This window comes from Drosophila arizonae, chromosome X, assembly GCF_054131065.1.
Source record: "Drosophila arizonae isolate 15081-1271.41 chromosome X, UAZ_ARI_1.0, whole genome shotgun sequence".
Classification (NCBI taxonomy): Eukaryota; Metazoa; Arthropoda; class Insecta; order Diptera; family Drosophilidae; genus Drosophila; species Drosophila arizonae.
In genome coordinates, this window is record NC_142927.1 from 22,250,905 (window position 1) to 22,264,474 (window position 13,570).

The 13,570-nt window shown below is 39.2% G+C and overlaps 1 protein-coding gene across 8 annotated transcripts; it reads left to right on the forward strand.

Moving 5' to 3' along the window:
- Positions 1–5,849: 5,849 nt before the first annotated feature.
- Positions 5,850–13,310, forward strand: upd1 (unpaired 1). Of its 8 annotated transcripts, none has more exons than XM_089474071.1 (6): positions 5,850–6,801; positions 7,852–8,170; positions 9,183–9,321; positions 10,650–11,281; positions 11,391–11,543; positions 11,680–13,310. In XM_089474071.1, the coding sequence occupies exons 3-6, from the start codon at positions 9,315–9,317 to the stop codon at positions 12,685–12,687; spliced, it is 1,800 nt and encodes a 599-aa protein (XP_089330197.1). In that variant the 5' UTR covers positions 5,850–6,801; positions 7,852–8,170; positions 9,183–9,314; the 3' UTR covers positions 12,688–13,310. The 8 variants fall into 8 exon arrangements, with proteins under 8 accessions (XP_089330197.1, XP_089330193.1, XP_089330194.1 ...); XM_089474067.1 differs by having other exon boundaries at positions 7,852–7,940; positions 8,004–9,321; XM_089474068.1 differs by having other exon boundaries at positions 5,850–6,229; positions 6,298–6,801; positions 7,852–9,321.
- Positions 13,311–13,570: the final 260 nt, after the last annotated feature.

The following is a 13,570-nucleotide window of genomic DNA, read 5'->3' on the forward strand; positions in this document are numbered from 1 at the left end:
AATGCAATTGCTATAAGCCACAAATCAGGCACATACGTAGCACCTATGTATACATATATATACATTATATGTTATATGTTATATATTATATTTGATCTTGAATGCCATCTATGTTTACTAATAGCGTGTAGTAGCTAATATATTTAACATGCCCTTATTTATTATTATTTAATATAGTTTGCAAATCAAAAATTCGCCCATTTTTTTTTTTATTACTATTCATATTATTTATATTTCTATTTATATATATTCATATTTTTCATTTATTATACTTCTTCCCCCTTTATGAGTTGTAAGTCCCATAAGTATTATGAACTAATAAATACTATTTGCAAATCAAATGAACAGAAATGAAAACTGCAGAAATTTCTGGGTGAATATGGGAAAATGACGGTGCAGTAAATACTCGAATGAAGGAAATTATATAATATCACAAAAATCATAAATATATTGTATGTATATCTGGTATGTCGTAGCATCATATATATGTTATAGCTATATATTATATAAAACTATATTAATTTATATACACATATATATAATGAAATGAATTGAAAATGGGCTAAAAACAAATCAATTGCACATTCAGTGAAATCTTAGATATAGCCAGATATAGTATATATATTCTAAAAAGTTTATACATATCCACAGATCTATCATTGAAACATGAAGAAGATTATATAATATATATATTATAATTATATTATAATATTTTTGTATTATAAATGTGCATTATATAGATTTATATGAATAGACATACAATTTTATATATACATATATAACTGACTTTGATTAGTAGCAGCTCAAAAATTGCCGACTTTCCCTCCATCGTACGATATTCGCTTGGCATTTCCGTTTATGGTATTTGGCCGTAGCTCAATTGTTGTACTTGTTGTTGTTGCTTAACTGTGCGACTACTTACGAAGGAGCCAGAGCAACGGGTGTGCGGAGTGCGCAACTTTTTTTTTTGTTTTTTTTTTATATATATATATTTTTTTTTTAAATTGTATGAAATTCAAGATCGACAATGCCCATAGTGTGTATATATACTGATATACATGTATGTATATTCTTAGTTTGGACGGCGTAGCTGTATATATATTTACATATATACTTATATACATTTATATACTTGGTTTGTTTGTTTCTCAATGAGCAAAAAATGCTGCACATATTTTTATTGTTTTTTTTATTCGATAACTCATTCTAATTGCTTAGTATCGATTGACATTCGTTAGTTTCATGAACTGCAAATAAATATTGCACACTCTGCTTTTTCTTTCATATTAGAAATATTTGCAATTCCATTCAGTAGGAATTTATTATTGAAAATATCAAATAGGAGTGTGTGAATAAAATAGAAAAAATAAAATAAAATTTTCCACTAAATTTTTGATGTGTCTTATGTGTAAATCTGTGTGTGCGTGTATCGTTGGCTGTATACATATACATATGTAAAGATGTTTATGTGTATATACATATAAATGAATATATGTGACTCTGTCCAGTTTACAGGGCATCTGCTAGTCAATCATGCTGGCATTGCCATTTGCTTGCCGGCATTTCGATTTTTGCGGCAATCCAACAATTGTTGCCTTGACCCACCCACAAAACGCGATCGATGTGTAACAGATCCCAAGCATTTTCCACTGATAGATACAGCCACACACACACACACATACACAGAAACGAATATTTATATATTTATAGAACCAGAGTTATTTATGTGCGTTTGCGTATTCCGTGTGAAAACCCCAAAATTGTGCTGGCAGGTGAGTCAGTGATCCATTAAAAAGCTAACACTCGTAGTTGGGTACGAGAGTGTAAAGTGAGGTGCGAACGCCCCAAAAGTGCTCACACAGACACATACACAGTTGCATACAACTGTACATGTATGGAGTTGTGTTAGCGCCGGCGCCATTGGCGCCGACTGTCATTGATTTACCGTTGTGTGCTGGTCACACTTCGGTGGCTTCGCACTGGCCTCAGCCTGAGCCTGAGCCTGAGCCTGGACTGTGAGCATCCTGTATCGCGTTAATCGGTAATCGGATCGATGTGCGGTTGGACGCTGCACGTGGCATTGCCAACACGCCACACACTTCAGCGATAACGGCAGCGACAGCAAAAGCGTCAGCATCGACGTCATCGTTGCCCAACCCCCTCGCGCACTGCCCACACACTGGCGAGTCGGAGAGCTAATTAGAGCTAACTGTTTACCCAAGCGCGTGCCCATTGAGTCAGCAACGGCGGCAGCGACGCTAATGCCGGCAGAGCAGCGTTTTATGAATGAATTCGCGACACCCGCATTAGCAGCGACAGCGACAGCGACGCTAGCCGCTGCAGCAGCAGCAGCGATAGCAACGACAGCAACGAAGCAACAGGTGAGCGAGCACAAAGCGTGAGCGAAACCCAAGCAGGTTCTTTGCGCTCTTCCACTCACTCACACTCACACACTAATCATGGTCGCTCTCTCAGCGCTCACGAAGAGCGGCTGTCTGAGCGCGTTGTCTGCTCTGCCATTGGTCCGTTGTCTGCCGTTCGCATCGCAATTGAGCGCAACAGGCGCACCAATCAGCGCTGCGGCTGGCACTAATACAGCTGTGCACGCTCACACACACACGCGCGCAGTGCCCTTTCGCTTTCTCTCGCTCTCTCTCTGGCGTTCTCTCTGCCTTCCTCACACACACACACGCAGACAGACAAACACGTAGCTGGCTTCTGGCCCCAAATGCAATCTCAGTTTGCGTGGGATCTGAGTCAAGTTTAATAATTAGAATTAATCTGGGAATTTTACTGGGGCCAATTTTAGCATTAGCTTATATATTTTTATCGCTTATCCGAGTGTAATGGATTTTCCAGTTTATGCACTGTTATACCGCATCGCTCTGCAGCCAACTTCAGCGCTCTACCACTAAAATTCCCAGTTTGATTTTTCGAATTTGTTGGAATTACCCAAACAGCTGCAAATATATATTTATTGTGTGTATACATATGTATATGTATATTTATGTGCATATAATCTGTAGTAAGATAAAGTTTAATTTGTGTTAATTACCTGATTCGATTAATGTGCATGGAAATTTTGGAGAAATATATATGTACATGTGTATATAAATAATATATGCATATATACATATATTAATCACAAATGTGAAACCAAGAAAAAAAAAAACTGTTTATACATATTTAATTTGAAGTTCATTATAATTCTTATTATTTATAATTTGTATTCATTTGAATATTTTACAAAATATATGTATTTAAATTAATATAATATACAACATATATAAATTAAGTATTTATTTTTGTATAAGTAATTAATTAAATTATTACAATACTATTTATACTTATTCACGAAAATGAAGTGAGTATCTTGGTTTTGTGCAATGTCCATCTTACTGTCCGCCCATATGTCCGAGTGATGTGTCGACGTGGGGGCGTGACAAATCGGATAAAACTGTATCTGTTTCAGTATTAGAGCTTGAAACTCCTAATTTAACGCCTTAGCTGCTATTGACAGCCTATGTTGATTTGCTCAGCACTAATACCTAATTAGGGGCGTGGCAAATCGGAAACAGCTCGAGATTTTGCAGACCGATTGATCAGCCCTTCAATGATGCTGCAATTCGAGGCTCATTCAAGTATTTGTAATGATTTGTAATGTGGGCAAAGCCAATGCCAATTGCAACGCTAATTTGGCTAAACAAACGGGCAGAGTAGGCAAACAAACGAATTAGCTAACCAACCGTTGCAATCCAGTGCCGCCTGTACAGTAGGACACCTGAGACATGGCCTCAATGTGAGAATTGGCAGTAAAAATCATGATAAAGTGAAACGATTTTACGCATAATCAAAACAGCACTAGCCTCTAAAAACTCACACCTCGGCACACAAGTTGCACACCCACAAAACAACAACAGGCTCGAGCGAGAGCGAGTGTGAACGAGCAACAGTTAGGCATACAGGGAGAGAGAGAGAGAGAGAGAGAACAGACACGGGCTCAGGGGTTGCGTTCGGGTTCGGTTTTGGTTACGGTTGCCGATTTGGCCAGGTCTCTGTGTGGGACAGGAGCTAAGCGGCGTGTAATGATTATACCCTAGCCGCAAGCAGGCAAGTGGGTATATATGTGTGACAATAGCAACAGGTAAGATAACAAAATGTTGAGCACATTTACAGGTTTAGCTGAAATGGTTTCGTGTAATTATTTAAATTTATATAAGTGAATACAAATAAAATTGGTATAAGAAATATATATAGGTTATATAATTATTACTTTTTGTTTTTTAAGAACCTAGAAATTTTTTAAGCATATAAAATAAATTGAAAATTGTGCTAAAAATACTTTTCATATATGAAAATAATAATATAATCGATTCGATTACCTACAAATATTTTACTAGGCTAAAATATAATAAATATATTTAATATAATATGCAAGAAATGTTAATTATTTAATATATTAAAATATTTATATTTTTATTATTTATTTATTTTTATTTATTTATTATTTACTTATGAAAAAACAAAATATTTTATATAATAAAATATATTAGTTATTATTTTATGTAATGAAATATATGTATGCTTTTTTTTAAGTATTTATATGAAAAAGAATAAAAAATAAATATTTTAAAAATAAATATAATATATTAATATATATTAGAAACTATATCCAAACATAATTAATAAATTTAAAAAGTACTAATATATTAAATATATATACTAGATTTAGACACACTTGTATGGTATATAAAAATCGATCAATATATATATTTATATATGTATATATATACATATATATAGCTACGTTGCCCATGCTTAAAAAGCAAACATTTAGCTAGTTCACTCTTACAGGGTATCTGCAAGTCGATCAATTCAGTTCAATTTGACTGCTCGGCTAGCCATTCAGTGAGTGTGTGTGTGTGTGTGTGTGTGCGAGGTCGGCGAAGGTGTTCGGCCGCCTTTGGCGTTGTCTGCGGCAATTTAAGCGTATCCTTTCGATTTGATACGGCCGGTAAAAAAAATTACAGCATGACAGCGGATCCGGGGACCGCACAGAACAACTCAATTTTGTAGCAAAATATTTTGTTGTCCAGAACGAATCGCAACTAAAACACAGTGTGAGCGAGGTCAGCACGGCAAAAGAGAATGCGAATGGGAGTGGGAATAGCAATGGGAATAGAAATGGGAATGGGAATGGGCATTGGCATGGGCATGGGACACGGACTATGTGCCGGTGGCAGCAGCCGTTGGTCGGATCCTTTCGACGAGGCGTCCTGCCGCGCCTGCGCACTCTGTGTATGCAGACAGCAGCAGCAGGAGCTCATCAATGCAATAATCGTGTTTGTTGTCCATGTAGATGAAGTTGTTTGGTGCGAATTGGTCAGATACAGCTACAAGATACAAGCGCAAGATATAGATAGCTAGATAGAGATATATGTATGCGTGTGTGTGTGTGGGTGTGTGTGTGTGTGTGTGTGTGGGTGTATGTGGATGCACATCCCATGGGATGGCATACAAAGGATGCTGCCTGTGCGTGGATGTGTGCGTGTCGAGTCGAGTCGAGTCGAGTCCTGGGCCGTGCCGTCGTTCGGTGTGGCGCGCGGCGAAAATCAAGGCGAGTGACCCCGCTGCGAGACACGGCTGCTTCCTGCTGCTGCTGCTGCTGCGCGGCCCAGTCAACAATTGCACTTACGGTTAGACGCAGGACTCTCTATGCCGACTGCCGACTGCCGGCGGCCGGCGGCCATGGCCCGTACAGCTGTTCGGCCAAACAATGTGGCCATAATTTTGTAACAAAGTCAAAGAAACAATACAATGCTGCAACTAAATTTAATTAGCTCGTCAATTGTCCCACTTCGCAGACAGGCAAACAAACACAAACAACTGTGTGTGAGAGCCGGCCTGGATGGAATAGAGATGGAGTATGGCTCATACCTCATACCTCGAGTCAGGTCAGTTTTGATTAGGCGACCGCCCAGCAATCGAGGCCAGGTAACGCCCGTCCCTTATAAAGGCCGAGCATGGGGCAGTCGCTTTAGGTAACAACAAACATCATTTACCCAATCGATGCGACCGATTGAGCGATTGACCTGCCGCCAACTGCAGCTGAGCCTGGGACCAACTGGTCAGCTGCTCAGATCCGTCTATAGTCTATATAAATATGCAAATCGATGTCTCGATGTCATCAGTGCGCTAAAAACAGTTGATTCGTGAGAATGAGGCCAAGGTGAGTTGAGTACAACGCCGCGAGGCGGTATCGCGACTTCAAGCAAACGAATCTCGTCTCTATTGCAGCCAAGCACGTGTCTTCAATCTTAACTCTTAACGGTACTCTGCAAAGTGCTAGACTCTTACAAGCAAACTGAGTGAACTTATTGTATTTACTGTTCAAATGTTATAGCATATAGTAGAGATATATTGAGATATAAACATAAAGCATATGTGTATAATAGTGAAATATGAAGACGAGTAGATAAATCTATAGATGGCTTATAAGATCTAGATTTATATATAGATAGATAGCATAAAGCATCGATCGATAGATAGATAGGTAGATAGAATTATATGGGATAAAAATATGTAGATGGGTAGATAGAGAATGAAGATTATCTGTATAAATCTATCTGTATATATATCTATATTCTCTAGATAGAGAATAAAGATTATCTGCATAAATCTATCTGTATATACATCTATATTCTCTATCTGCCCATCTGCATATTTTCTAATTCCTATATACTTTGACTGTAAATAATATATATTTATCGATCAATACTATAAATGTATACATCTATAAAGGTGAGTATATAACATATTTAGTACAGATTAATAATAATAAATTAATAGAACTGTTAGTAATGTCAATACAGGCACAAACATTTTTTTTTTTTTTCTTTTTTCAATATTGCTTTATCAATTCTAATTAAACGAATTAATTCCAGCATAATATAAAATATATTCAAATATTTATATATATTAATTATAATTTTTTAAAATAATATTTTTAATATTTGTGTATTTTGTCTAAAATAATTTTACCCATTTTAAATATTTGTAAATTAACTCTAAAATAGATTTAAATATTTTAAAGTATGTATTTATATACATTCTTTCAAAATTTAAAAGTATTTCCAAATATAATTAAAAAATGTATTAATATTCATATTCATTATAAAATAGTTTAAGACAAATTTATAATTTAAAGAATTATTTATAAAATTTAAAAAATTTTGAAATATTTGTATAAGCATTATGCAATATTTCTATACCTATCCAAATACTGTTATATTAATTCTATAGAATTTTATAAATTAATTTAAAAATGTTTAAATATTTGTATATTATTTCCAAAAAAGTTTTAAATATTTGAACATTCATTCCAAAATAATGTACAGATATTTAAAGTGTAAAAGCAAATTTTTAATAGATTTAAAATTTTCAACACAAATAATTGGTTTATATAATAATACATATGTATTTGTATGTACTTTGTTAATATGATAATTTAATATAGTTTTCAAGTATTTTATAATGTTGGCATATTAGATAAATGATTTATTTTTATAGAAAACCAATAATAATAATTAAATAATAAATTTAATATAACATTATAAAATACTTAAAAACAATATAAAACGATGTTCTAAAAAATACATATAAATATATATATGTACTTATATGTATATATATAAATCTCTTAATCAATATATGAAATATATATATTATTTCATTTTTATATCATTTTCGTTCTTAAATAATATTCAATTCCTTCGGGTTTAAATGAACCTAAGGAAGGATCAAGGACTTATGCATAGTATTTCATAATTAAAACTGAAGATTTTTCTGCAGATCTTCAATAAAAATTTTGTATATGATCGTTAATTACGGATAACTGGACCCATACAAAGATTAACTAACCCAAGGATCAAGCATGCAAGGTTATGTATATATGTATATTGATTGAAATTCTGATTTCAATTGAAATTCTAATTTTTTTGCAGATCTTCAATTACAAATGATATTTATATACTTCAATACCACTGGACCTCCCAATTTGATGAGTTTACTAGAAGAAAAGGAAGTACCCTGAGGCATGCATAATATTATGGCAAGACTGAGAAGAGTGAGCATACTTTGGGGCGTCCAGGCTCCAGTGGCCTATAGACAGGTAAATTGGCTTTTGGCCCTGTCAGGGCTTGGCTAACTTGGCAAGCCAAGGTCGTGAAGAGATAGAGCCATGTCTTCTAGAAGGAGAAAGAAAGTTCAAGAGAGTGAGCAGCATTACAGGGAGTAAGACAGAGAGAGAGAGAGTGAGAGTGAGAGAGAGGGAGAGCGAGTGAGTGAGAGGTAGCTGTTGCCTTGGGGCAGGCGTACGGTCAGGTAGATTGATTTCTATGAGTGCGCTTTGAGTGAAATCTTCTCATTGGATAAGCCGCAAGTGAGCCTGTTGCCTACCGACACAGCGATGGCGACACACACACGCACACAGAGAAAGAGAGGGAGGGAGCGAGAGAGACGAGTGACCGAACAGGGACCGGCTTAAAAATGCTCGACTAGCTGGTTGGTCTGCCTTCTCTTGGTGTACGGTCCAAGAGCTGTGTGTGTGTGTGTGCCTGTGTGAGTCTGTGCGTGTGTGCGTGCGTGTAGAGGATGTATATCAGGTATGTGCACAGGCACAGTCATTGGTAACGAAGAGCGGGGCAGGTCCAGACAACACTCGATCAGGCCTGACAGGCAGGCAGACAAATGGAAATGGACTGGGACTGGCAGGCAGCGCAGCTCACGCACACACAACCACACACAGGCATACATAGAGAGCCGCAGAGTCAGAGGCCCGACCCGACTCTCGACCCGGCCTGGCCCGGGTCTTCAGTCTTCAGTTTTCTTTTACGTACCGTTCGTTTTTCACATGGTCTTTTGGCTCTGTCTCTGACTGACGTCGCGTCGGTCGCTTCGGTTTCGGTTATCGAGTCTCTGGTGTCTGGTCGCAGCCGCAGCCGCTGCTGCCTCTGCCGCTGCCGCTGCCGCTGCTGCCTGTGCTGCTGCTGCTGCTCAACAAAGAAAGCTGGTCGAATTTAGCGCAACTTTTGGTTCAGTTCGGTTTTGTGCCTGGACGTGAACAGTAGTGTCCGCGAGAAGTGTTCTGCAGTCTCACCAAACTATCAACTTTTTTCTTCAAGTGCATTTCGTGTATTTAAAAAACAACAACAAAAACATTTAAAAAAAAGAAACAACAACTGGATCTAACTGCAAATTGTTAATAACAATTTAGCCCGGCGAACTTTGTGTTCCTGTTTTTTTTTCGGACTATAATGCGGTGTGTGTATTAGTTTTGTTTTATTACTATTTTTAATACATCTATAATTAATTTAATTGAAATGCTCATATATATTTGAAGTATTTATTGATTGAATTGAACTTCAAGTCGATTTTCGTATAATTTTCCTTTTCAATGAGATTCGCCAAGAAGGGCAACTGCGCATGCGCCACACGGTTTTTCCTCACTTTGTGCGTTCTCGTCGTTTTTCGTTTTTTTGTTGAATTTTTTGTTTGCTGCAAATGTGAAACAGTTGAAACTCAGTTGAAGTTCCAGTTCATTCCGTAGCCTTTGATCTGTCATACATCATAGTCTTGTTCAAATTGAGAGAATTGAGTTAACTGTTATATCTATAAAAATTCAAAGTTGTTGTTTTTCGTAAAATCTAAAAAATCGAAAAAGCGGAACATTTTGAACGCACAAAAAAAACCCAAAAACCCCCCAAAAAACCTAAATAAAAAAATAAAAAATGTTACAAATTTTAACAAAATTTTTGAGAGACAAGCAAGTTGCATTGCTGTTGCATCCGCACTGTTGAACGAAGAGCAACCCAGACAACACCCCCTCAAAAAAAAAAAAAAAAAAAAAAAAAAAACAAAATTAAAATTAAATAAAATAACAACAAAAGCAAAAGAAAAAAAAAACTGAAAAGAAATTTCTTAAAATTGAAGCGTCCTGTTCCAATAGATTCTGACCCGGCGACAATAATTCCTGCCATGTTAATCACCTGATATTCATTGTGTGTGTGTTTCCTTTTTTTTTCCTTTTTCTCGTTCTTTTTGGCTTTTGCCGAACATCCACATAAGTATATATAAACATTTATATACATATTATTTTTGCTTTCTGGCATTTACTGTTACAAACGCTTCTGCACTTTGGCACCTCAATTCAGCTCTGTTTCCCTCCGTTTCGGCCCATTGAACACACACGATCAAAAGTTCCCAACAAAATCGGCTAATCGTCAAATTCTCGAATATATATATATATATATATATATCTATTCATACAAATCGATAACGCAACAAAAAGAAGAACAAAACTAAAAAAAAAAAAAAAAAATTAACAAAAATAAAATCAAAGAAAAGAAAAGAAAAATATAAGAGAAAATCAACTAGAAGATCCACTATCTATCTAACCATATATATATATATATATATATATATATATATATATATATAGATTATTAGATATATGTATGTGTGTATGTATATATACATATACATATGTATCTATCTATATGTATATGCATACGAGTGCATATATGCATATCTATGAACAACCAATAATATCATATATATATAATATAATATATATCGTCATCTATCTATAGTTGGTTGCCATTGCGCTGCAACCAAAGTTAAAGGCACCAAGACGGCATCGCCAACGGCAACCACAAGGACAACGCCCCGCATTAGGCAACGGCTTCAGCGCATTGCGCGGCAGGACAATGCGGATATGTGGTCCAATCTGCTGTTGCCACTGCTGCTGCTTCACTTTGTTCATCTGCATGCCACACTGGCCATGGCCACGGCCAGCGGCGGCTTGACTGTCATCGAAGGCGCCAGCACCACCAGCAGCACCACCACCACCACCACAACCGGCAGCAGCAGCAGCAGGAGCAGTCACAGCACCACCACCACCACCACCAGCAGTAGCAGCAACGACAATAACAACAACAACAACAGTGGCAGCAACAACAGCGGCAGCAACAATAGCCGCAGCACCACCCACACGACCCACACCACAGCCACCGGCAGCGTCAACATTCACATGGCCCTCGCCACAGCGCCCGTTGTGCCCGCTTCCAGCCAAAGGAAGCGGCATCGCAAGCGGAACAGCAGCTGGTACGATTATCGCAACTACAACGAGAATACGACGGCTCCTGAGTGGATCAATCCCTGCGGCGGCTCCTACCACACACCCTCGGCCACAGAGCGCAACCGCGCCCAGCGGCCCAAGCAGGTAACTAGCGCAGCTCCAGATTAAGCTCCAACTCCTCACTCACCCGCTCCCCCTCTCTCTCGCTCTCCCCCTCTCTCTCTCTCTCTCTCTCTCTGTCTCTCTCTCTTAGATCTTCAATCAATTGAAGCGCGCCGCCGGCACGGAGTACCATGAGCTGAACAGCACCGAGGATCACAGTGGCATCGACATCAGAGACATGCACATGTGGTCGCTGCACAAATACAATTACAAATTTCTGCCCAAGCTGAAGCCAAACTCAACGGTATGTATATCTACCTCTCTCTCTCTCTCTCTTTGTATATCTATCTCTATGCATATCTTTTTTATTAAGTAGCTCACTAATGTCTCCCTCTCTCTCTCTCTCTCTTGCTCCCCCTCTCTGCTGCTCCTCTTTGCAGATCGCCCTCAAGCGCTGGTACCGCAACATGCAAACCTATGTGGCTAGCTTCGCCTATTTGCGCCGCGTCCAGATCAACTGGGACCGGCAGTACCTGAAGCGGGAGTCGAACGTGGCCAAGGAGCTGAAGAAGCTGTTGCTCAGCTCGCGCAGCATGCTCTGCGAGCTGGAGACAGCCGTGAATCGCACCTATCCGCCGCTGGCTCCGGGCCGTGCCGGCGCCGCTGCCGCCAAGCAGCGACGCCAGAAGCACGTCTCGCGCCACGACATGAACAAGCGGCTGAAGCTGCGCAGCAAAACTCGCACCGGTGCCTGGGCGCTGGCTGCGGTGGCGGCTGCGGCTGCGGCGGAGACAACCACCGAAACGGCAGCAGCGGCCGCTGCAGCGGCGGCCATTGGCGAGGCCGACGCCATGGACATGCGATTCGTGAAGCATCATTACTATGAGTTTCTGCGCACCATGTGGCAGCTGATGCGGCGCCACAGCAAACGGGAGCGCGAGCAGCAGAAGCCGCTGGAGCAGCGCCAACGACAGCGCCCGCACCACCACCACCACCACCACCATCAACACCACCAACAGCAACACCAGCAGCAGCAGCAGCAGCAGCAGCAGAAAAGGCAGCAGCAGCAACAGCTGCAGCAACAGCAACAGCAGCAGCAACATCTTCAGCGACAGCGGCAGCGCCAGTGGCATCAAGTGGAGCAACAGCGACAGCAGCTGGCGCCGGCCATCGCTGGCAATCGCCGTGAGTTCAATGAGGTGTCCAAGCCGATAATCGATGCGGTTAGAGGCGTGAGGGGGCGGCGTGGCAAGCGACAGCAGCCGCATGCAGCAACTGCAACTGCAACAGCAACAGCAACATTATCCGCATCAACGTCAGCGTCAGCGTCAGCGTCTACGTCCGCGTCAGCTTCAGCGTCAGCGTCAGCGTCAACGTCAACGTCACCGTCAGCAGCGAACGCTGCTACACAGCAGCAGCGACACCTGCGCCGCGTGCTGCGCACGTGAAAACTCCATAATCATAATATTATGTATATGCAACCCTTAGCTCGCCTAGTTTAAGTAAATTATTTGATGGAGTTTGCAAACAAGTTTCTTTTGCTCCCTCTCTCTCTCTCTCTCGCTCTCGCTCTCTCTCACCATCTCTCTCTAAAGTATTATTATTTATTGAAGCAGCTAGCACATATTATCTCGGATTAAGTGTAAAGTTCGCATATACGTAAGTCGTCCAGCTCCACCAGCCCCTAGCCTTATCCCCCCTCTCCCTGACCTGACCCCGCCGAGCATCCGCTCAGCAGTTGCCGTTCTAGTCACATATGCGCAACTGCCCCACCCCGCACACACACACACACACACACACACCAATACGACATCCAACACCAGCTCGAAAGTATTATTAACTGTTTTCTCAATCTCTATAATTTTTTTTTAGTTAGTTAGTTTCGTAAGTTAAATTATACAATTTTCAAGTAGATTTTATGCATCGGTCCCAATTCACTTTTTTTTTTTTTAGCTCTAGGTCTTGTTTAACTGTGATATAGTCGCATAATGCTTAGTTAGTTTCTGACCCCAATTTTTTTTCTAGTATTTAAGTATTTAAAGTTGTAAATAGATAAGCTCAAACATACATACACACACGCACACTCTTTATGATCATATGAAAACATGTTACGATAAGCTGCGACAGAAAGCAAATAATAAATGCAAATATTAAAAACAAAAACAAAAACAAAGTCAATGTTTTAATATTTTAAATTTCAGCTATAATAATGAAAGAGAATGAAACAGAAAAAAATTTAAAATTACTATTTAAAAACCTTCTTTTGGAAGTTGGGCTGAAGGGGTAATCTAAAAATTACATCTATGTGCCTAAACAATACTTATACAGTAA